This window comes from Miscanthus floridulus, chromosome 1, assembly GCF_019320115.1.
Source record: "Miscanthus floridulus cultivar M001 chromosome 1, ASM1932011v1, whole genome shotgun sequence".
In the NCBI taxonomy this organism is placed as follows: Eukaryota; Viridiplantae; Streptophyta; class Magnoliopsida; order Poales; family Poaceae; genus Miscanthus; species Miscanthus floridulus.
This window is the reverse complement of record NC_089580.1, coordinates 190,599,519-190,621,822: the sequence shown is the minus strand read 5'-3', so window position 1 is coordinate 190,621,822 and position 22,304 is coordinate 190,599,519. Positions and strand designations below refer to the sequence as shown.

Genomic DNA, 22,304 nt, shown 5'->3' with positions numbered 1-22,304 from the left:
CCCTATTGGCTCGGCAACGGGTGGCGCGCCTTTTGAGGCGGTTTCATGGGGAGGCGAAACGACGCCTGCTGCCATAGTGGCCGAGCGTGACATGGTGGATGGGACATAACTGTCCTCGCATTTAATGCAGGAGACGTGGGCACGTGGGTCGGTGAAATCGGCTCGTGGTTAACTGCGCCGGACGGGGGAAAACCTTCCCGATTTCGTCGCCCGTTCATTTCCCCTCCTCCCTGCATAAATACCCAAAGAGTCTCACCCCTCCTCGTCTTACCTTGCCTGCATTAGCACCGCCTCCGTCGAGCCGTCGCTAGAGCAGCGGGTGCCGGGAAGAAGAGGAGAGAAAAGCGAGCCTAGGGAGAAAGTGAGAAAAAAGCGAGAGCGTGGGAGGGAGAGAAAAAACTCACCGCCACACCCGATTCCTCCATCGCACCCATGGCCAGTGACATCGTCGTTGTCGGGTCGGAATCCTGGGATCCGTCGGACGTCACTGAGGAGATGCTTTAGATGCTCGTCGATGGTGGACTCCTCCACCCGGTGACAGACCCTACCAGGCCAAAGTGGATTGCTCCGTACGGCGAGCCGGAGCCAAGGCCTCACGATGGCTACATCGTGAGCTTTGTCTCCTTTCACGAGCGCGGCCTCGGCATCCCGGCGGACCGGTTCATGCGGGCGCTCCCACACTACTACGGCGTGGAGCTCCACAACTTCAATCCCAACTCCATCGCTCAGGCGGCTATCTTTGTTGCTGTCTGCGAGGGGTATTTGGGGATTGCTCCCCATTGGGAGTTGTGGCTCCACCTATTCTGGGCGGGACATACTACCAAGCCGATGGGCACATCGGGTAAGAGGAAGGCGACGAGGGCCGGCGGCTGCACTCTCCCAGTGCGTCAGGACCGCCTGCACCTCTATATCCCGGCCCAACTCGCGTCCTCCAATCGCGGGTGGTACACGAGTTGGTTCTACCTCCGCAATGATGATGGAGGACTTCCCCCCTACACTGGGCGGATTGTGGAGAGTTGTCCAGAGAGATGGAAGTACAGCGTCCCGAAGGACGACCAGCCCAAGCTGCAACCGCTTCTGGAGGGGCTGGCGAGGCTACAGGGCCACAGTCTCACCGTGGCCGTGGTTGTGGCCACCTTCCACCACCGGAGGGTGCTGCCTCTTATGGCTCGGCGGCGGCGGCTGTTCGAGATGAAGCCGGGTGAGCCTATTGAGGGCACCCTGATGTCCTCCTCTGCCCTTTCCGATGAGGAAATTCTTCGTTGGGTGGGGGAGACGGTAGAGGCGAAGCTGAGGGGCGGCAATTTGACCCCTATCGCGATGCGATCGTCGCGGGGGTTCCTCTCGCTGGTAAGTCATGTGCCGCCGTAGCCTTCGAGCCTCCTCAATCTCCCCTTACCCCTTGTTTCCTTATGCGCATCCGTCGTTCCTATAGGGTATGAGGGACGTGCGCTCCTCTTCGCCGCCCGTCCCTAAGGACGCGAGGCGGCGGGCGATCAACCGCACGCATGCTGATGCGTAGAAAAGCAGAAAGACGCCAAGGCGGCGAAGCGCACGAAACAAATCCTCACGCGTGAGGAGCTGGATAAGCGCCGCCGCCAACAACGGAAGGATGGTCTCCCATTGGAGGAATCCCCGTCGACGTCGCTGTCGACGGAGGCCTCGGACGGGGATGACGAGGGCGAGATGGGGCGAGGTCCCCTAGACCACCTTCCTAACGTAGTGGAGGTGGCGCCTGGGGCGTCGGCGAGCAGCCCAGCACTCCCAGGAGGAGGAGGAGAAGCGGACCCAGGGCCAGTGATCGCCCGCTCCGGGGCCGAGGCTGACACGCCCGAGGCGCGGGCGTTGGGCAAACGCACCGTCAGCCCAATGGGCTCGGTGGCCGTGGTGGAGCGAGTGGCGATGGAGACGACGCCACCGCCCCCGCAGAGGACTGAAGGGGCGCTAGGGTCCATTGAGGACCGACCGACGCCGATGGATACGGAGGCGACGCCTTTGCTGCCGCCTCCGCCATTGCGGACGAGGTTTGCCGTGGCGAAGCGGTTGCCGCCTCGTTCAAGGTAAGTGTATTTTTGGCAGGGTCATAGTACATTCTGTTTGCCTTTTTGGTCTCGCGCTGACCCTGTAGGTTATTTTTCCTTAGTCGAAAGCAGCCTGTGGACGAGCTCCCCTTGGCGCCCCTTAAGGCGCTTAAGGCGAGCCCCGGCTCCTCCGCCCACTGTGTGGCGGAGGCACAAGCTGCTATCCAACATGGCGCGGCGTCAGCGAGGGTCAACCCGAAGGAGCCGGCCGCCCAAGGAGGGGCTGCCGAGGCGGCCCCTACACAGACGAGGGAGGGAGCGCTTCCGTCCCGCGGGGACGAGGCTCATGAGTCGGATGGGGCCGGCGTGCCCTTGGTTGCCGAGGCCCCCGGGGTCTCCGAGGCTGAGGTGACGGAGGACAGGGCGCCCAAGACCGCCGAGACCGCAGTGGCTGCGGCCGGTGTTTCCGCGTCCTCCGAGGCCACGATGGCGGAGGCTGGAGCCCCCGAGGCCATCGAGGCCATAATTGCGGAGGCCGGAGCCCCCGAGATCACCAAGGCCATCGCAATGGCGGCGGGGCCATCCGTTCAGGAGGCGGAGATGAAGGCGGCAGAGGCCTCGGTGTCGCCCTTAGTTCAGGGGTCGCCGTTGTTGCGAGAGAGCGCCCGGGAGGTAGAGGTCTATCCGATCTCCTCCGACGATACTTCCCGGGCGCGGGAGGTGGCCGACGCCGAGGATGCCGGTGTCGTGGAACAGCCGGCACCGGTCTTGGACGAGGGAAACTCGGCCCTCGTGCGGGCGCAGCTCGAGCCTCATGGGTGGGATCACCCGCGGGTACTGTGGCGGAGCTGGGACGACCCTGAGGGGGAGCCTCTATTCGCCCTTGAGGACGCAGCCGAGGGTGGGCGCTGGGGCACCTTTGAGCAATACCGCCAGCTAGCGGAGCGGTCGCTACGGACAACCCTGTCCGTGGTGGCCGATGAACTGCCCGGAGTCGCCCAGGTTCGTGTTTTCCTTTCTCGCGCGATGTTGTCCTTTTCTGGTTTTGTTGCATTCAATGACCCTCGTTCTGCTTCCCCAGGAGCTCAAGACCCGGTTACTTGGGAAGTCGGTCTTTCTCCGATGGGAGAAGGGCGTCTGGGACCAGCTTCAGCGGTAGAAGGGCCTTCTTGCCGGCGCCAACGAGCTCCTATCGGCGTGGAGCGCGGAGGTAGAGGACCTCCACCTTCGTTGTGCCAACGCGAAGGTCGAGGCGACCATGGCCCAGATGCAGCTCACCCCTTTGGTGGCGCGGGTGAAGGAGTTGGAGGAGGAGCTCACCCGTGCGGTCAGAGATCAGGATGCCTTCAGGGGCCAAGTCGTTGAAGCTATGGCCTCGGCCGTGGATCTCACGGGGCAGCTGGGGGCGGAACAGAGGGCGCACCAGCTGACGAAAGGTGCCTTGGATGAGGCCCTTGCTGCAGCTGAGGCCTCATGGACCGAGGCTGTGGTTTGGAGGGGGACGGTCGAGGGTGAGTTTTAGTCCCCTCATTTTGTTTTCTTTTTCTTATGTTCGCTCCCTAACTCCCTTGTGTGACGCAGAGCTGGGGAGTGAAGCTTCTAGGGCAGCCGAGGCTTCTCGGGTCGAGGCCCAGCACTTGAAAGAGGAGGCCGAGGCTTCTAGGGCCGAGGCCCTGCGCTGGAAGGAGAAAACCGAGGCCTGTCAGGCTGAGACCCGACGCTGGGAGCAGAGGGCCAAGGGTGAGTTCCGCGGGTTTCGGCTCCTAACTTAGGTTGTTTTCTCCCTCGCTCGACCTTATTCCATTTTCTGTGGTGCAGAGTCAGAGGCGGAGGTTACTCGGGCCACCGAGGCTTCCAGCGCGGTGCAGACGGTGCTCGAGACCGAGATCGGGGAGCACGAGGCGCTGAAGCGTGCTGCCCTTTCCGCCTGCGAGGCGCTGGAGGTTGAAGGGGTTTAGTCAGGCAGCTCCCTAGGGAGCCGCTTGACCGCACTGAGCAACCAGATGCGCGAGCGACTCCGAGGAGCGCTGCACATGGGTGTCAAGCGCGCGCTGGCCATCATCTCTTCTCACTATGTCGGCGTCAACCTCCCGGCCATCAGTGATGGGTATGTCTTGCCTGATGATGACGAGGAGGCTGACGCGGTGGTCACGAAGCTGATGGAGGCGGCGGAAGGCCCTGGCACGGCGCTGGTGACGCTCTTTGAAGAGGAGGTGGTTCCTCCCCTACCACCCGCCGGTGTTGAAGGCCCTGAGCCTTGATCTGGGCCCCAGGGGCTTATGTAAAAATAGAGCAGGAGTTATTTTTGTATCATAACGTTTGTGGCTGTCGAGGCCTCTATTTCTGAAGTATTTGTGTTTCTTAGTTGTTTTTCTTATGTTTCTGAGCCTCTGCCCTCTGTTGCTTCTGATCAGATTTCGTTTGCAAAACACCCCTTTGGGGCCTAAGCCGTCCCTTGGGCGAGAGGTAGTGAGGGAGTGCCGTAGCCTAGAGGCATAGGCCGTCTCGCAGCTCTACCGGCCTCTTGCCTAGGAAACAAACCTTGGTCCGAGGGGTTTTTACAACTGATTTGTCAGAGCCTGCTAGAGTCTTGGCGTAGGAATGTTTGTGAAAAACAACTAAAGAATGGTGCGTGGGACCTAGGGGGGAGTCCCCCATCTAGCCCCCAAGGGAGGCTTAGTTCTGCCAAGGCAGAGCCGAGTCTCCCTTGTCGTGTTACTGTACTGCCGAGACCTACGATGGGCTCGGGGGGTTTCTCGAAAAATTAGACCAACTAAAGAACGCTTTTTAATTGTATTTTGAGAAATGACATATACAATGCTTGGAAGTTTAGGGATAAAAGCGACGTAGCTGTTCTATGTTCCAAGCGTTGGTGAAGACTTCGCCCTTCTCGTTGGCCAGCTTGTAGGTCCCGGGCTTCAGTACTTGGGCGATGATGTACGGTCCTTCCCATGGCGGGGTCAGCTTGTGGCGACCCTTGTTGCTCTATGCTGGCCTCAACACCAGGTCACCTACCTTCAAGTCTCAACCTCGGATGCGTCGGGCCTGATAGCGCCGTAGGCTCTGCTGGTATTTGGCCGAGTGTAGTAGCGTGACGTCTCGGGCTTCCTCTAGTTGATCAAGGGCGTCCTCTCGGGTGGTGCAGTTACTTTGTTCGTTATAGGCTTGTAGCCTCAGGGAACCATATTCCAAGTCGGTGGGGAGGATGGCCTCGGCCCCATAGACCAGGAAAAAAGGCGTGAACCCCGTGGGTCGGCTTGGAGTGTTCCTTAGGCTCCAGATGACCGACGGGAGTTCGGCGAGCCATTTCTTGCCAAACTTTTTCAACCAGTTGTGAATCTTTGGCTTGAGGCCTTGTAGGATCATGCCGTTGGCACGCTCTACTTGCCCGTTGGTCCTTGGGTGTCCTATGGCCAACCAGGCCACACGGATGTGGTGGTCGTCGCAAAACATCAGGAACTTTTTGCCGGTGAACTGCATCCCATTGTCGGTGATGATGGTGTTGGGGACCCCAAACCTATGGATAATGTTAGTGAAGAACAGCACCGCCTGCTCGGATTTGATTCGATTGATTGGACGAGCCTCGATCCATTTGGAGAACTTGTCGATTGACACCAGTAGATGGGTGTAGCCCCCGGGGGCCTTTTGTAGAGGCCCGACCATGTCGAGCCCCCACACGGCGAACGGCCATGTGATGGGGATGGTTTGCATGGGCTAGGGCCGGGAGATGTGTCTATCGAGCATAGTACTAGCATCCTTCACAGGAGCGTACTAGCTTGGTAGCGTCGGCGACCACCATCGGCCAGTAGAACCCTTGGTGGAAAGCATTCCCTACGAGCGTCTGAGGCGCCGCATGGTGCCCGCAGGCGCCTGCGTGTAAGTCCCAAAGCAGGGCTTGGCCCGCCTCGGTAGTGATACATCGTTGGAGGACACCTGAGGGACTTCGCCTGTACAATTCGTCATTATAGAGGGCATAGGTCTTGGATCGGCGCGCAAGCCGTCGTGCTTCAGTTCTATCGCCAGGAAGGTCCCCCCGATCGAGCCAATCGAGGAACGGGATTCGCCAATCTGCGTCATGATCAGTCTACGGAGGCTCGGTGTTGACTTTCATGACGTCGGGCTCGGTCGAGGGGGTCTCGGTAGCAGAGGGGGCGTCGAGCTTTGCCATGGGTTCCATAGGTGGGCCCTCCTCTGTTGTGTAGCTAATGGAAGGTTTGTGGAGGTCTCTGGCGAAGACGTTCGGGGGGACCGAGGCCCGTGCCGAGGCCATCTTTGCTAGCTCGTCGGCGGCCTCGTTGTACTTCTGCGCGACATGATTTAGTTCGAGACCATCGAACTTGTCTTCTAGGCGTCGTACCAACTTGCAGTAAGCCTCCATTTTGGGGTCGAGGCAATTCGACTCCTTCATCACTTGATCTATGACGAGCCGCGAGTCGCCTCAGACGTCGAGGCACCGTGCCCCAAGTTCGATGGTGACTTGTAAGCCATTGATGAGGGCCTCGTACTCTGCCATGTTGTTGGAGGCGGCGAAGTGGAGCCGCACCATGTAGCGCATGTGTACTCCGAGGGGCGAGATGAACAGCAGACCCGTGCCTGCCCCGGTTTTCATCAGGGATCCGTCGAAGTACAGGGTCTAGCACTCCGTCTGAGTTTGAGCCAGTGGCAATTGGGTGTCTGTCCATTCAGCCACGAAATTGACCAAGACCTGAGACTTGATCGCTTTTCGAGGTGCAAAGGTCAAGGTTTCCCCCATAAGCTCGATGGCCCACTTGGCTATCCTGCCCGAGGCCTCCCAGTTATGAACTATCTCGCCCAGGGGGAAAGATGATACCACAGTCATTGGGTGTGACTCAAAGTAGTGACGCAATTTGCGCTGGGCTAGGACCACGGCGTAGATTAGCTTCTGGATGTGAGGGTAGCGTGCTTTGGTCTCGGAGAGCACCTCGCTGATGAAATAAACAGGACGTTGGGTGGGTAGAGCATGCCCCTCTTTTTGCCTCTTGACCACTACGACAGCGCTGACCACTTGGGTCGTTGCGGCGATGTAGAGTAAGAGGGCCTCGTCCCTGACCGTGGGTACTAGGACGGGAGGATTTGTGAGCAGCCTCTTGAGTCTGTCGAGGGCCTCTTCGGCCTCGGGGGTCCAAGAAAAATGCTTAGATTTTCTCAAGAGTTGGTACAGAGGCAAACCTTTTTCACCGAGGCGCGAGATGAAGTGGCTCAGGGCCGCAAGGCATCCCATGACCCTCTATACTCCCTTGAGGTCTCTGATTGGTCCCATGCCGGTTATGGCTGAGACCTTCTCCGGGTTGGCTTCGATGCCGCGTTCCGAGACTATGAACCCCAAGAGCATGCCTCGGGGGACCCCGAATACACACTTCTCGGGATTGAGCTTGATGCCCTTCTCTCTAAGGCATTTGAAGGTTATCCTCAAGTTGTCAATGAGATCCTCAGCCTTTCTGGTCTTGACCACAATGTCGTCCACATAGGCCTCGACGGTCCGCCCAATGTTGTCGCCAAAGACCTGGGTCATGCACCGCTGGTACATGGCACCTGCGTTTCTGAGGCCGAAGGGCATCGTTACGTAGCAGTACATGCCAAATGGTGTGATGAAAGAAGTCGCGAGCTGGTCGGACTCTTTCATCTTGATTTGATGGTAACCAGAATACGCATCAAGGAAAGACAGGGTCTCGCACCCTGCAGTGGAATCAACGATTTGATCGATTCGGGGTAATGGGAAGGGGACCTTTGGACAGGCTTTGTTCAAACCGGTGTAGTCTACACACATCCTCCATTTCCTATTTTTCTTCTTGACTAACACAGGGTTAGCCAACCACTCTGGGTGGGACACTTCCTTGATGAACCCGGCCGCCAAGAGTTTCTGTACCTCCTCTCCGATGACCCTGAGCTTTTCCTCGTCGAAGCGGCGCAGGCGTTACCTCGCCGGTCTAGACCCGGCCCGGATGTCTAGGGCGTGCTCGGTGACCTCCCTCGGTATGCCCGGCATGTCCGAGGGACTCCATGCGAATATGTTGGCATTCACATGGAGGAAGTCGATGAGCATAGCTTCCTATTTGATGTCGAGGGTGGCGCTGATCCTCAGCGCTCGGTCGTCGGGGCAGGCGGGGTCGACTGGGATGAGTTTGATGGCCTTCGCGGGCTCAAATGTCCCTGTGCGACGCTTGGAGTCAGGCGCCTCGCCACTGAGTTGGTCGAGGTGGGCTATGAGGGTCTCGGCCTCCGCAAGAGCCTCAGCGTACTTGATGCACTCGACGTCGTAGTCGTATGCATGTTCGTACGTGGACTCAATCGTGATGATACCACCGGGGCCTGGCATCTTGAGCTTGAGGTAGGTATAGTTGGGGACTGCCATGAACTTGGCGTAGCACGGCCGCCCCAGGATGGCGTGGTAGGCTCCCCCGAATCCGACTACCTCGAAGGTAAGGACTTCCTTGCGGTAGTTCGAGGGAGTGCCGAAACAGACGGGAAGGTCGATGCGTCCGATGGGTCGCGTGCGCTTCCTTGGCATGATGCCGTGGAAGGGGGCGACGTCGCCTTGGAGCCTCGACCGGTCGATCTCCAAGAGCTCCAGGGTATTGACGTAGAGGATGTTGAGGCCGCTGCCTCCGTCCATCAACACCTTGGAGAGTCAGGTGTTGCCGATGATCGGGACGATAACCAGTGGGTACTGCTCGGGATTCGGTACATGGTCAAGGTGGTCGTCTCGATCGAAGGTGATCGCCTCCCGAGACCAGTCGAGGTACTAGGGGGTGGCCACCTTGATCGAGAAGACTTCTCGGCGCTCCCTCTTGCGCTGCTGCGCCGTAAGGCATGCTGAGGGTCCGCCGAAGATCATGAAGGCGTTGCGTACCTCGGGGAAACCGTCGTCCTTGTCCTCATCTCGATCGCTGGCGCCCTTTTGCTTGACATCGTCGTCGGGGAGCCCAAGCCTAGCGTAGTAGCGCCGCAGCATGGAGCAATCCTCGAGAGCGTGCTTGACCGAGCCCTGGTGGTAAGGGCAGGGTTTCTTGAGCAAGTCGTCGAAAGGCCTAGGGCCTTTGAAGCCTCGGGGGTTCTTGCGTTCTGCGGCTGTGACCAGATCAGCCTCCAGGACCTCCTGCTTCCCCAGGCGCCCCTTTTTCTTTCTCTTAGGGAGGTGGGAGGCTGAGGCCTCGGGGGCCTCGTCCCTTCGCTTACCCTTGGTGTCGCTGTCGGGGAAGATGGCTCCAACAGCCTCTTCACCCAAGGCGAAGCTAGTGGCGATGTCGAGGAGCGCGGCAGCAGAGCGCGGTACGTTCTGCCCTAACTCTCGAACCAGGTCTCGGCAGGTAGTGCCGGAGAGGAAAGCCTAGACGATCTTCGAGTCGCCGACGCTGGGCAACTCGGTGCACTGTTTGGAGAAGCGCCGGATGAAGTCTCGGAGAGACTCGTCCGGCTTCTAGCGGCAGCTCTTAAGATCCTAGGAGTTCCCAGGGCGTACGTATGTGCCCTAGAAGTTCCCGATGAAGATCCTAACCAAGTCACGCCAGTCGTGGATTTGTGAGGGAGGAAGGTGCTCGAGCTAGGCTCGCGCTGAGTCCGACAAGAGCAAGGGGAGGTTGCGGATGATGAGCAGGTCATCGTTCGCGCCACCTAGCTGGCAGGCCAGGCAGTAATCGGCAAGCCAGAGTTCAGGGTTGGTCTCGCCGCTGTACTTCGTGAGATTGGCTAGTTGCCAAAACCGGGCGGGGAAAAGAGCAGCGCGGATGGCCCTGCTGAAGACCCGAGAGCCTGGCGGTTCAGGGAAAGGACTACGGTCCTCCCCGCTGTCGTAGCGACCGCCTCGGTGTGGGTGGTAGCCCCGAGCGGGCCCCTCGTTGTTGTGGCATCGTCGCCTGCTGACCACCTCATGGTCTCCCTATACCTCGCGTCGATTGCCGAGGCGGTCCAGCAGCACGGGGACCCTGTGGGCTATCGACGCTCGGTCGGGCTCGGGACGAGCCGGGGCTTCCCTGTCCTGCCGAGGCGGTGCCGTGGGCAGGTTCGAGGCGCCCCCGTGCCGTCAGGAGGCGAAACTCTCGGCCTGCTGAACCGCGGCGGTCTCTAGGAGATCCCGGAGCTCGCCGCGGACCCGCCGCCCCTCTGTGGTAGAAGGCTCGGGCATTGCGCAGACCAGCATTGCCGCAGCCACGATGTTTTGGCTAGCGCGATTGAAGACTGGGGGTTGCTCACTCCCTTTGTCGTCGTGGATGCGGTGATGCACATCGCGGGCCCTCCGTCGGGCTCCCCCGCCTTCGCCGTGACCTCGCTGTTCCTGTTCGAGAGAGTCTCGAAGCTGCTGCAGAAGGAGTTGGTCTTGTTCGACCTTGGCCTGGAGCTCACGGAGCTATTCTAGGTCTGAGCGCTGAGGTCACGCAAGGGCGACGCTCTCATTTCGTGCGGCCGGCAGGACAATGCGTGGAGGTGTGGCGGCGCCCGCACCTGGGCGAAGCGGGGAACGGCTACCTGCCCCCTCGTCCTCCTCGCCCGCCCTTGGCATCCCAAGCCTGATGTGGAAACACTCGTGAGTGGGGTCGTAAGCACCTTCATCGTCGGAGTCAGAGTAGCCAAAGTAGTAGTCGCTTGCGGTCAAGAAGCGGCGCATGGTTTCAGGGTCACGGAGTCCAGAGAAATCCGCCCCAGCCCATGCCTCATCCTCCTCCGAGGGATCGGCGTAGGCGTGGGTCGACTCGGTGGTGTCGAAGTCGAGGGCGAAGCGCTGGCGGTGTTCCGAGGGATCCTCGTGAGCGGCAGTGTAAGCGTAGGCGTGAGAGGCGATGGCATTTCTCAACCCAAAGGGGTATGGGGATGGTGCCGTCGCCTGACTCTGCTCCGCCGGGATCGGCTCCTCAGGGAGTGGTGGAGCGGATCTTGACGACTGGGTATCACCGCGTGCCACCGGTGATTTTCCTTTGTCCAAGCTCAGGCTAGATAGGTCCCCAACCAGGGACCCTGCGCCAACAGCTGGTCATAGGATATCGGCGGGGAGCGGCGTGCCACCCCAGATTCGCGTAGCGTCGGGGTGGTCTTGCTCGCGTCGTGCCTGGCGAGCGCGGCGAGAGCGGCTACTCGGGTGCCGCCTGCGCCTGGGCTGATGGTGCGTGACTTCATCGTTGGTTGGTGGGGCTTGAGGAGTGAGGAGTACCATGTCGTACTCATGCCCTAGGGACATGAACTCTAGGCTCCCAAACCAAACCACCGTGCCGAGACACAATGGTCGTACGGGGTCTGCCATCCGAGACCTGCTGGGATGATGAAACCGACACGCAGAGCCCCCTACCTGGCACGCCAACTGTCGGTGTTTCGGACTGGGGGGTCCTCAACCAACCAGTAAATTAGAACTGCGTGCCCCTAATCCCGGATGGTGATGCAAAGAGACACAAGGTTTATACTGGTTCAGGCAATCGACGCCCTACGTCCAGTCTGAGAGTCCGATCTTGTATTCCTTGCACCGAAGTGCTCGTAGTAGGGGGTTACAAGCTAGGAGAGAGAGGGAGCTAGTCCCAGGTCTCGGCAATGTGTCGTGTGGGTCGTCTGAGACGTTGCTCTCAGGCGGCTAGGATGTGTGCGTGTGCGTGTGCGTGTGTGTGTTACATGGTGCTCTTCTCCCTCTCCCCTCTAAGTGGCTCAAGTCCTCTCCTTTTATAGCTGAAGGGAGGACAAGGACAGTACATGTGTTAACTATGCGGCGTCGTGCCAACAGGGGCGGCATGTCCGAGCCCTGTGGCCTTTTCCTGTGGCGACATGGCCGTCGGAGTGGTCCGTCCTTGGAGCACTAGGGCGGCGTGCCAGTCCCATCCGGTCCTGTGCGTCGTGAGAGTCCTAGGACTGCCTCGGAGTGGGTGCGGCGGTGGACGTGCAAGCCGCTGTGGACGGACTCTGCGCGAGGCCGAGGCTTGGTCGGTGCCGAGGCTGCACCACAGTGGGGGGTCTCGGCGGGCACAAACCCCGAGATAGCCGAGACCTTGGCGCACAGTGCCGAGGCCCCGAGTGGGCGGCTGATCTGGTGTGCCGGCTTGGAGGCGGTGATAACCTGGGGCAAGTTGTCCATGTCGCGTTGTTTTCGAGGTGGGGATCGCGGGGCATAGTGCAGTGTGGGCGCTGATCGTGGGCACAGCGTCAGAACACAGTGGCCGGTAATCCCCGCCGTGCCCTGTCCCGGCCGGTATGGCGTTGATGCGATGTTTGGTCCCGTCGGCCATTCTGTGGCGTCGAACCATCGTCCGGCTGAGATTGCGGGAGTGGTTGAAATATTAATGAGACATGGCGCGCTGTCGGGAGGGTCGGTCGAGGCGGGGGCGACGGACTATGGGTAAGCTGGTCTCGCGCGATACGGAGAATGAGGCCTTGCGCGAGACGGAGAGCGGAGCCTCGCGCGATACGGAGAATGCATCCCCTGCCGAGGCCCTCCGTGGAGAGCCTCGCGCGAGGCGGAGATTGTGTTCCCTGCCGAGGCCTCCCGTGGAGAGCCTCGCGCGGGGCAGAGATTGCGTCAGGACGCCGAAACCTCCCGTGCGAGGCTCGAGGCGAGGCGGAGGGCTCAGTGGGCCCGGTCGTGACGGGTGAGGGGCCCACGGCTTACCTTCTAGCTTTGTTATCGATGGGACTTTAGCGACCCCTTTGATTGTTCGCTCGGGGTACCCTGTTCTAAGGTACCCGACAATTAGCAAGCGAGCAGTAATTGTAAACTTATATGCCACGGCTTTGAAATGGCATTGGTCTACTAAAACTCTTTCACGACACGTTGGGCAGTGGGGGGTGCATGAACCTTGACTGAGGGGGGTGCACGTGTGGTAATTTGAGATTGTTAGCACTTAATTTTGCTTTTGCCGTGGGTGCATTGGAACCCCCCATAGCATAGGCAGCTTCGCCCCTGCCTGCAGCGAAGGATCAGGAAGGTGCTAGCAGTCTGTGCTGATAGGGACGGAGGGAAGGTCGATGTCCACAGCTCCTTGCCCGGGGCGATGGGAAGTCGTGAACCGAGGTGCCACCGATACGAGTCCAAAAAGGCAGCAGCAAATATTTTGGGACAATATCTTTGAAGTTTGAGGTTCTGTTCGTTTTCTAATAATCCGTAATTTTTAGTTTGTTTTTTCAGTCGAAACAGTGTTTTTTTCTCACAACAAATCAGTCAGAACAATGTTTCGGCTTGTTTTTTCAGCGAAGTGAACGGGACCTGAATTGTACAAGTCGAAGATTCAAAGAAAGGTGGGCAGTTGCATTGGGCACAAGTAGTGATAGTTATTACTCCATCTATTTTAAATTATAAGTTGATTTAACTTTTTTGATACAACTGTTTACCATGCATCTAGATATAATATTATATCTATATGCATAGTAAAATGAATGAACAAAAGAATCAAAGCGATTTATAATTTGAAAAGGAGGACACCTTTCGTTTTATTTGCGTTCATTGCTGGGAAAAGTCAAGCGACCTTCAAAGATCATTCTGAGATTAAAGCTCTTATTGTCAAAACTCAAATGATCTTTGATGGGAAAAATGATCATTGAAGAGTACGTGCCATCTTTTTTTTTTCTCCACCGGTTCAATTCCTTGGTCCCTAATCCTCAGTCAGTCAGTCAGTCGCTCTCGGATAGCTGGAAATGTGACGAGACCAAGAGAGTCAGTCTAGCACGGCGACGGAAGAACGATGGATCCATGTATGGTCCCAAGTCACTCACAGCAATTCTTTAGTATTTCAGCATGTCGTCGTGTGGTATGCCGTAAGCGTATGGTAGTCCGGTGGTCCACTAGTCCTGGCTCCTGGGGCAAAGAAGGAACCGGGCACCCGCGAGGCCACGATCCCTTTGATCGCCATGGCCGCGTCGCTGTCACGACGACCGACGCCAAGATGCGCCAGCGCCACCGCGCTTGTCGCCTGTATAAGTCCTCAGCTATCCAGCCATCACTGACCTCCGCGACAGCGATGGCGGCAACACTGCACTGGGACTGGGAGGAATCCCTCATTTTCTTCCTCCACGACGTGAGCGCCGCGGCCCACCTTATCCTCGCGCTCGTCGTTGCGGGGCGCTTGCTCTTTCGCCGCCTCTCCGCCGACCGAACCAAGGAAGGGGAGGTGACCGGAGGAGATGCTAGCCGCGGCGTTGGCCGGTTCCGGTACTGCTACGGGGTCTCTGTCTGCACCACGTGGGCTCTGGCGGCGTTCGAGGTCCTCCTCGCCGCCTACTCCTGGTACGCGGATAGCGGCGCCGGGTGGTCGCGCGACGCGGTCGCCGAACGGGTGGACGCGGCCGCGCGCGCGGTGTCGTGGCTGCTGCTCGCCGCGTACCTGCAGTTCGATTTCGGGCGGCGTCAGCGGCGCCAGGAGCGGTTCCCCGCGCCGCTCAGGCTTTGGTGGGCGCTCTTCACGCTGCTCTCCGTCGTCGCAGTCGGCGTTCACGCGGCGACGAGTCTGGACGGGTTCCTCGTGCCCGCTCGGTCGTGGGCGCTCGACGCAGTCTCTGTTACTGCAGCAGTGGTTCTACTATCAGCTGGGTACTTCCTCGGAAGGAAGGAGGGAGAAGGACGCGGCCATGCTTCCGAGGAGCAGGAGCCTCTGCTTAACGGCGCACACGAGGCGGCCGATGACGTCGACGACAACAGCAGCAGCGCGGCCGACGCATCCTTGTTCACTGGCGCCGGCTTTCTTAGCGTGCTCACCTTCTCTTGGATGGGGCCCCTGCTCGGCGTGGGCCACAGGAAGACCCTGGTCCTGGAGGATGTCCCGGGCCTCGAACCAGGCGACAGCGTTGCTGGCGTCCTCCCGCCCTTCAAGGCCAACCTTGAGGCGCTCACTCGCGACGTCAACGGAGACGGCGGCAGGTCGAGCCGGAAGGTCGTCACCGCGTTCAAGCTCACCAAGGCCCTGCTGCGCACCATATGGTGGAACGTCGCGGTGACCGCGTTCTACACGCTGGTCTACTGCGTCGCCGCCTACGTCGGGCCGTACCTCATAGACTCCCTGGTGCAGTACCTGTACCTCAGCGGCGACGAGAGGTACGCGGGCAAGGGGCAGCTTCTCGTACTCGCCTTCGTCGTGGCCAAGGTGCTCGAGTGCCTGTCGCAGCGGCACTTGTTCTTCCGGCTGCAGCAGGCCGGGATACGCGCGCGGTCGGCGCTCGTCGCCGTCGTGTACCAGAAGAGCCTCGCGCTCTCTAGCCAGTCGAGGCGGAGCCGCACGAGCGGAGAGATGATCAACATCGTCAGCGTCGACGCCGACCGCGTCGGCATCTTCTCGTGGTACCTGCACGAGGTCTGGCAAGTACCGCTGCAAACAGGCATGGCGATGTTCATCCTGTACTCCACCCTCGGGCTCGCCTCGCTCGCCGCGCTCGGTGCCACCGTGGCCATCAGCCTCGCCACCGTGCCCCTGGGAAGAATGCAGGAGAGGTTCCAGGAGAAGCTGATGGACAGCAAGGACGCGAGGATGAAGGCGACGTCAGAGAGCCTTTACAGCATGAGGATCCTGAAGCTGCAGGGGTGGGAGATGAGATTCCTGTCCAAGGTCATCGAGCTGAGGAAGACAGAGGCGAACTGGCTAAAGAGATACCTCTACACGTCGGCCACCATGACCTTCGTCTTCTGGGGCACCCCGACCTTCGTCTCCGTGGTGACCTTCGGAGCGTGCATGCTCATGGGGATCCCCTTGGAGACAGGGAAGCTGCTGTCTGCACTGGCAACGTTCCGCGTGCTGCAGGAACCTATATACGAACTCCCTGGCACTATCGCGATGGTGATCAAGACCAAGGTGTCTCTTGACAGGATAGCATCGTTCCTGTGCCTGGACGAGCTGCCCAGTGATGCTGTGCAGAGGCTTCCACGTGGCAGCTCTGCTGACTTTGCCGTCAGCGTCAGCAACGGGTGCTTCTCATGGGAAGCCTCGCCTGAAGTTCCAACACTGAAGGACCTCAACTTCCAAGCTAGGCCAGGCATGCGCGTTGCGGTCTGTGGGACGGTTGGCTCCGGCAAATCCAGCTTGCTATCCTGCATTCTCGGTGAGATTCCAAAGTTATCGGGAGAGGTCCGGACCTGTGGGACAACAGCGTATGTCAGCCAGTCGGCTTGGATACAGAGCGGCAAAATTCAGGAGAACATACTGTTTGGCAAGGAGATGGACAGAGAGAAGTACGACAGGGTCCTCGAGTCATGCGCGCTGAAGAAAGACTTGGAGATCCTGCCGTTTGGTGACCAGACAGTCATTGGCGAGCGAGGCATCAACCTTAGTGGCGGCCAGAAGCAGAGGATTCAGATAGCGCGCGCTCTGTATCAGGATGCCGACATCTACTTGTTCGATGATCCTTTCAGTGCAGTCGATGCACATACCGGATCCCACCTTTTTAAGGTACATGATTGTTCAAATGGTTATGCTTCATCACTTATGTTTGTTCAAAGAAGTTTTTGATGACATAACATATTGCTAGATACTTACGATTTTTGTTTTGAAGGAATGCTTGCTTGCGGATTTGGCTTCAAAAACAGTGGTTTATGTCACTCATCAGATTGAATTCCTACCTGCCGCCGATCTCATTCTTGTGAGAATTTCTTGGTAAAGATTTAATGTATGATTGTTACCATAAAAACTTATGACTCTTCTTATAAATATAGCTTGTGATGTAGGTCATGAAAGATGGGAGAGTAGCACAAGCAGGAAAATACGACGAAATACTGGGTTCAGGTGAAGAGTTCATGGAGCTAGTTGGTGCCCACAAGGAGTCTCTAACAACATTGGATGTGATCGACGCCATGAATGGAGGCAATGTATCCTCCTCCTCTCCCAGTGGCAGAGAGAAGCCGAATCTGTCCAGATCACTGTCATTAGCTGAGAAGAATCATGAAGCCAACGAGGATGAAGGAAATGGTGCTCGGAGTGGGCAGCTGGTGCAGGAGGAAGAAAGGGAGAAAGGCAGGGTGGGGTTCTGGGTCTACTGGAAGTACCTCACGCTAGCTTACAAGGGTGCTCTTGTACCCTTGGTGTTGCTAGCACAGATACTTTTTCAAGTAATTCAGATTGCGAGCAATTACTGGATGGCTTGGGCTGCTCCGGTGTCAGAGGATGTTGAGCCTCCGGTGAGCATGCCGACGCTGCTCAGTGTCTATGTGTCGCTGGCTCTTGGAAGCTCGTTGTGCATCCTCGTAAGATCACTGCTCCTTGCAACAGCTGGGTACAAGACAGCGACTTTGTTGTTCAACAAGATGCATTTCTCCATATTCAGAGCTCCTATGTCTTTCTTCGATTCCACTCCGAGCGGGCGCATCTTGAATAGGGCAAGTCATCTTCGTCGGACTCGGATCAAATGTTGTTAGTTCAATTTCATTTGCTTGTACTATGCTAATTCATGTATTCAAAAAAAAAAAACTTGCAGGCTTCAACTGATCAAAGTGAAGTGGACACCAACATTGCTGATCAGATGGGCACTGTTGCATTTTCCATCATTCAGCTTGTCGGAATTATTGTGGTGATGTCTCAGGTTGCATGGCAGGTCTTTGTGGTTTTCATCCCTGTATTTGCTGCCTGTGTCTGGTATCAGGTACTTTTTTTTTACCTATCTTATCGTCCTCCATGTTAAATAAACTGCAGGATCACCCACATGTCATCTTACTTAACTTGTTGCAGCGATACTACATTGACACGGCTAGGGAGCTGCAAAGGCTAGTAGGAGTTTGTTATGCTCCTATCATACAACACTTTGCAGAATCAGTAGCAGGGTCAAGTACCATTAGAAGCTTCCGCAAGGAAAATCAGTTTGTGTCAATAAACAGTCGTCTAACAGATGCTTACTCTCGACCCAAATTCTACAACGCTGGAGCAAGGGAGTGGCTTTGCTTTCGTCTGGATGTGCTGTCATCTCTTGTATTTGCCTTCTCTTTGATCTTTTTGATCAATCTACCGACCGGTCTCATCGATCCAGGTATATATCATGCTAATTTTGAACAATGTTTCTAGTTCTACTGGTACTGGATGGATGGCAGTAAACTGGATAGGATTTGATGTGGGTTCTTAAGCAACATTACGAGCGACTTTCAGGTATTGCTGGTCTTGCTATCACATACGGGCTTAGTCTGAACACGTTGCAAGCACAGGTTGTCTGGAGTATGTGCACTTTGGAGAACAAGATTATATCAGTGGAGATAATTCTACAGTACATAAGCATTCCTACAGAACCCCCGCTTGTCATGTCAGAAAATAAGTTGGCTCATAACTGGCCATCTAATGGAGAAATTCAGCTTCATAATCTCCATGTAAATCCCTCATCCTTTTACCCTCATGTTCTATCCTTTTTTTCTCTGTACTAGAATAGTGTTCTAAGAAATTAGTGTGATGCAAAGCAATACTAGATTTTTTTTTTTGGTTTGTTGCAGGTGAAATATGCACCGCAGTTGCCGTTTGTTCTGAAGGGCCTTACAGTTACTTTTCCGGGTGGCATGAAGACCGGTATAGTTGGAAGAACAGGAAGTGGCAAATCAACCCTCATTCAGTCCCTCTTCCGTATTGTGGACCCTACTGTCGGTCAGATACTAATAGATGGCGTCGACATCTGCACAATTGGACTGCATGATCTGAGATCCAGACTGAGCATCATTCCACAAGAGCCGACGATGTTCGACGGAACTGTCAGAAGCAACCTTGACCCCCTAGGGGAGTACTCTGATGATAAAATCTGGGAGGTAGTTTCACCTCCCAAATTTTACCTAAGTTGCTATGACATTCTATTTTATTGTCTCAAAAGGAAAGAAAATAGTTGAAATGTCAATGTTTTACTCTTGATTTCCAGGCTTTGGATTGCTGTCAGCTGGGGGATGAAGTTAGGAAGCAGGAGCTGAAGCTTGACTCACCAGGTCTGAATCTGATATATCCTTACATCAAGTCATGCAGTTCAGAGTTACTACTTTCTTTCTTTCTTCTCATCACCTTGTATCTTTCACATGTTTTTCGATCGTAGTGCTGGTTTTGCCAAAATGAAAGAATGGAGGCACACGGTACTGATATTCTTGGTTGGATTGCAGTGATAGAGAATGGCGAGAACTGGAGCGTGGGCCAGCGCCAGCTCGTGTGTCTTGGTAGGGTAATTCTGAAGCGGAGCAACGTTCTTGTTCTGGACGAAGCCACCGCTTCAGTGGATACTGCAACCGACAACTTGATCCAGAGAACACTGAGGCAGCAGTTTAAAGAGACGACCGTCATCACGATAGCGCACAGGATCTCGTCCGTTCTTGACAGCGACATGGTGCTGCTCCTTGACAATGGTTAGTGCCACAGACAGCAGTTAGTACTTACCGAGTAATTTGATGCCTTGGGTCTTATGTTGTGAATTGTGATGACGCTGTGCTGTTGCTTGCATTACAGGCCTGGCCGTCGAGCACGACAGGCCCAACAAATTGCTGGAGGATAAGTCGTCTCTGTTCTCAAAGCTCGTGGCAGAATACACCATGCGGGCGGCGCATACATAACATAGCAGACGATTGAGGCAGACCGAGTCATCCAAAATGACTAAAATTTACTATTACCAGATTGCGCTAGTCCAAGCACAACCATGGCGATCTTCTCAAAAGAAAAACCCAACTACAAGCAGCGAGAGGGATTACAGAGCAGATGGGTAGAAGTTGTCACATTAAAAATAAAACTCATAAATACAGATACTTGGCAAATTATTTTTTATTTTAACAGAAAAATTAATATTTTAATAAAAGTACATGTCAGGTTACATTTTCAGAAACTATGCCTTTTCATCACGTCACATGTAGGGGCAATGACTAAATGAATACTAGTAATTGGCACACTAGTCATGAACTAATCAACATATTAGCACTTAACAAAACTAATTTTGCATCGGAATAACTAAGTAATAATATAACATACTAATAAGAGCCTAAATGTATTTACTAATAACTAAGATCAAAAAAATGTGGATGAGCTCATTATGTTAAGTGGGGAATATTCCCTTTTGGTGGTCACTTCTATCTAAGTCACCCGCGAAACAAATACTATTCATCCATACATCGTTATCTTTCATCCAGGGGCGTCCAGCGAACCAAACACACCTCTAGTTCGCCCATCAACAAAAAAAAGAGCAAGAATTGATGGTGTATAAGCACAAGAAAAAAAGAGCAATTCATTGAGCAGGAGGATGGTGGTAGCATGGTGACGACCTCACCAACTCCACAAAGAGGTTTAGGTTGAGGCAATGCCACCACGCAATAGATCTAGAAGCATACAAGAGACAGAGTAGGCTATGCCAACATAGCCATTCACAAGAACTTCAATTCTTTTTTTATTTAAGAACTTCAATTATTGAGAGAGAACTGCTAGGGTACTCATCTTTTCTAAAATTGCACGCATCTTAAAGCGGTCCATCTAGTTATCCGATTAATCATGTTCTTAATTATTATGGGTCTGCAGTTTCCAGCCTCTGCCTAGCCCAAGCCCATCCACATCGCCGGTCCCCTTTGTTCGCACGTTTGGTTTGTGTGTTTGCGGCGGCAAGGAGCGGACTTGACGGCTCATCCACAACGGCACTTGCATCCCCTCTGAATCCCTTTTTGTTCAATTTCGTCCATTTCTCATAACTAATTTATCTTTCTTTTCCTCGAACATGCTTAATATGTGCTTCATTAAAAGGAAAACTAATTTATCAAGCATATCTCTTTATCGGCATCACCACCTTTGTTGCAAAAGCCACCAAACTTGATTTTTTGTTGCAAACGCCACCAAACTTGTTAGAAAATCAGATGGTTGAGCAAACACAAATACCCACAGAACTGAGATAGTGGCAAGATAGCCAACAAAAAAAGTTGCAGATTAGCAAAAGGAGCGAAGAAAATACCAGGGAAGAACTCAATACGACTAGCACAAGAAGAGATTGAGAAAAGGCCGGCATGTTTGGAACACAGGAATTTCACAGGAATTACGTAGGAATTTCACAGGAATCAGTTTATTTTCACATAAAAATGCAGGAACAGGAAATAATTACCGTGGTCCAAACAGGGCCTGAGATCTATCTTCGTCAATTGATGCTTCAAGGTCAGACGAGTTTAACTGCTTAGCACAACAATTCGATCATTTGCTAACCAACCACAAGATGAAAGCCCTAGTGGCCCCAATCGAGCATAGGCAACCCATAAGGCCTTAGTTCGTTTCTACCCCAAGCAAGGCCGGGATGAGGATGACATAGTTTGAAGTTTCTTTCTCGGACAGGCATTATCCAACTTGCCTTTCAACCTGTTAATGATCTTTTGATGGTGTCAGCCTTCTTTTTGGTTCTGGCTTCAGCAAACAAAACACAACAAAATTCATTTTTTTTTCGAAAGATCCGTTACCGGCTTTCATTGATAAGATTAGAGAATAATTACAGTAAAAGTTCAGGCACAAGCTGCGCTAGCACCCATTTATGCTCGGAGCTCAGCTAAGTGAGGTCCCAGCCACCCCTGGTTTGCCTGAGGACTAATTTACATACGTTGGAGAAACAACTGGCTTAGCCTGTTCGTTTTGTGGTATTTGGCTTATAAGTCATAGCTTATTAGCCAACGAACAATATTTCTCTCTCACACCAAACCAGCCAACAGTACTTTCAGCCATAGCTTATAAGCCAAACTAGCCCAAACGAACAGGGCGTAGGCCATTTGCCATTGCTAGCTGATCCTCTACATGAGACTGGATGTCGCTCTGCCCCGGCAATATAAGTTGCAGCCCTTTGTTTCCTGCATGTGCCCACGTATTGGCTTCATCATATATGGATTCCATAATCTTCTGCACTTGCCTGGATTCTTTCCTGAAAACTCTGATGTTTCTTTCACGCCACACTTCCCAGATGGTCAACACGATCAGTGATCTCAGCCCCTCCTTCATTGTTGACGGTAGTCTGTTCATCATCTGAAGAAACCACTCCTTGGCATTATCTGCGTCTTCCCAATTTGCTGGCTGCAGGCACGGTGCTCTCACCCAGAGCCCCACCCTTTCCCATATCGTTTTGACCACTGGACACTCGACGAATAAGTGAGTTGCAGTCTCCAGGTTCCGTATACATAGCTGGCAGAAATATTCATTTGGCCAATGCCTCACATGCAGCCTTGCTGCTGTCCATATCCTGTCCTGGAGAAGCAACCATATGAAGAACTTGCGTTTTGGAGGTGCCTTGGTCTTCCATATAAACTCGGGCGCATCGCATGTACCTAAGTTCTGAAAATGCAGATCATATGCAGACTTAGCTGAATATTCCCCATTCGACGAATGAGTCCAGATTATTCGATCTTCTTTCGACTGCACAAGG

General features: G+C 55.0%; 2 protein-coding genes across 2 annotated transcripts; both read left to right on the top strand.

Annotated features, from left to right (window-relative positions):
- Nucleotides 1–3,279: 3,279 nt before the first annotated feature.
- Nucleotides 3,280–3,793, top strand: LOC136468750 (uncharacterized). The gene is made up of 2 exons (XM_066467204.1): nt 3,280–3,457; nt 3,603–3,793. The coding sequence occupies exons 1-2, from the start codon at nt 3,280–3,282 to the stop codon at nt 3,791–3,793; spliced, it is 369 nt and encodes a 122-aa protein (XP_066323301.1).
- A 9,978-nt stretch (nt 3,794–13,771) lies between these two features.
- On the top strand, nt 13,772–20,280 carry LOC136551958 (ABC transporter C family member 3-like). The gene is made up of 10 exons (XM_066543487.1): nt 13,772–16,381; nt 16,485–16,571; nt 16,657–17,304; nt 17,403–17,567; nt 17,654–17,948; nt 18,065–18,279; nt 18,400–18,705; nt 18,813–18,876; nt 19,045–19,284; nt 19,385–20,280. Exons 1-10 carry the CDS (start codon nt 13,772–13,774, stop codon nt 19,486–19,488), a joined length of 4,734 nt encoding a protein of 1,577 aa, XP_066399584.1. The 3' UTR covers nt 19,489–20,280.
- Nucleotides 20,281–22,304: the final 2,024 nt, after the last annotated feature.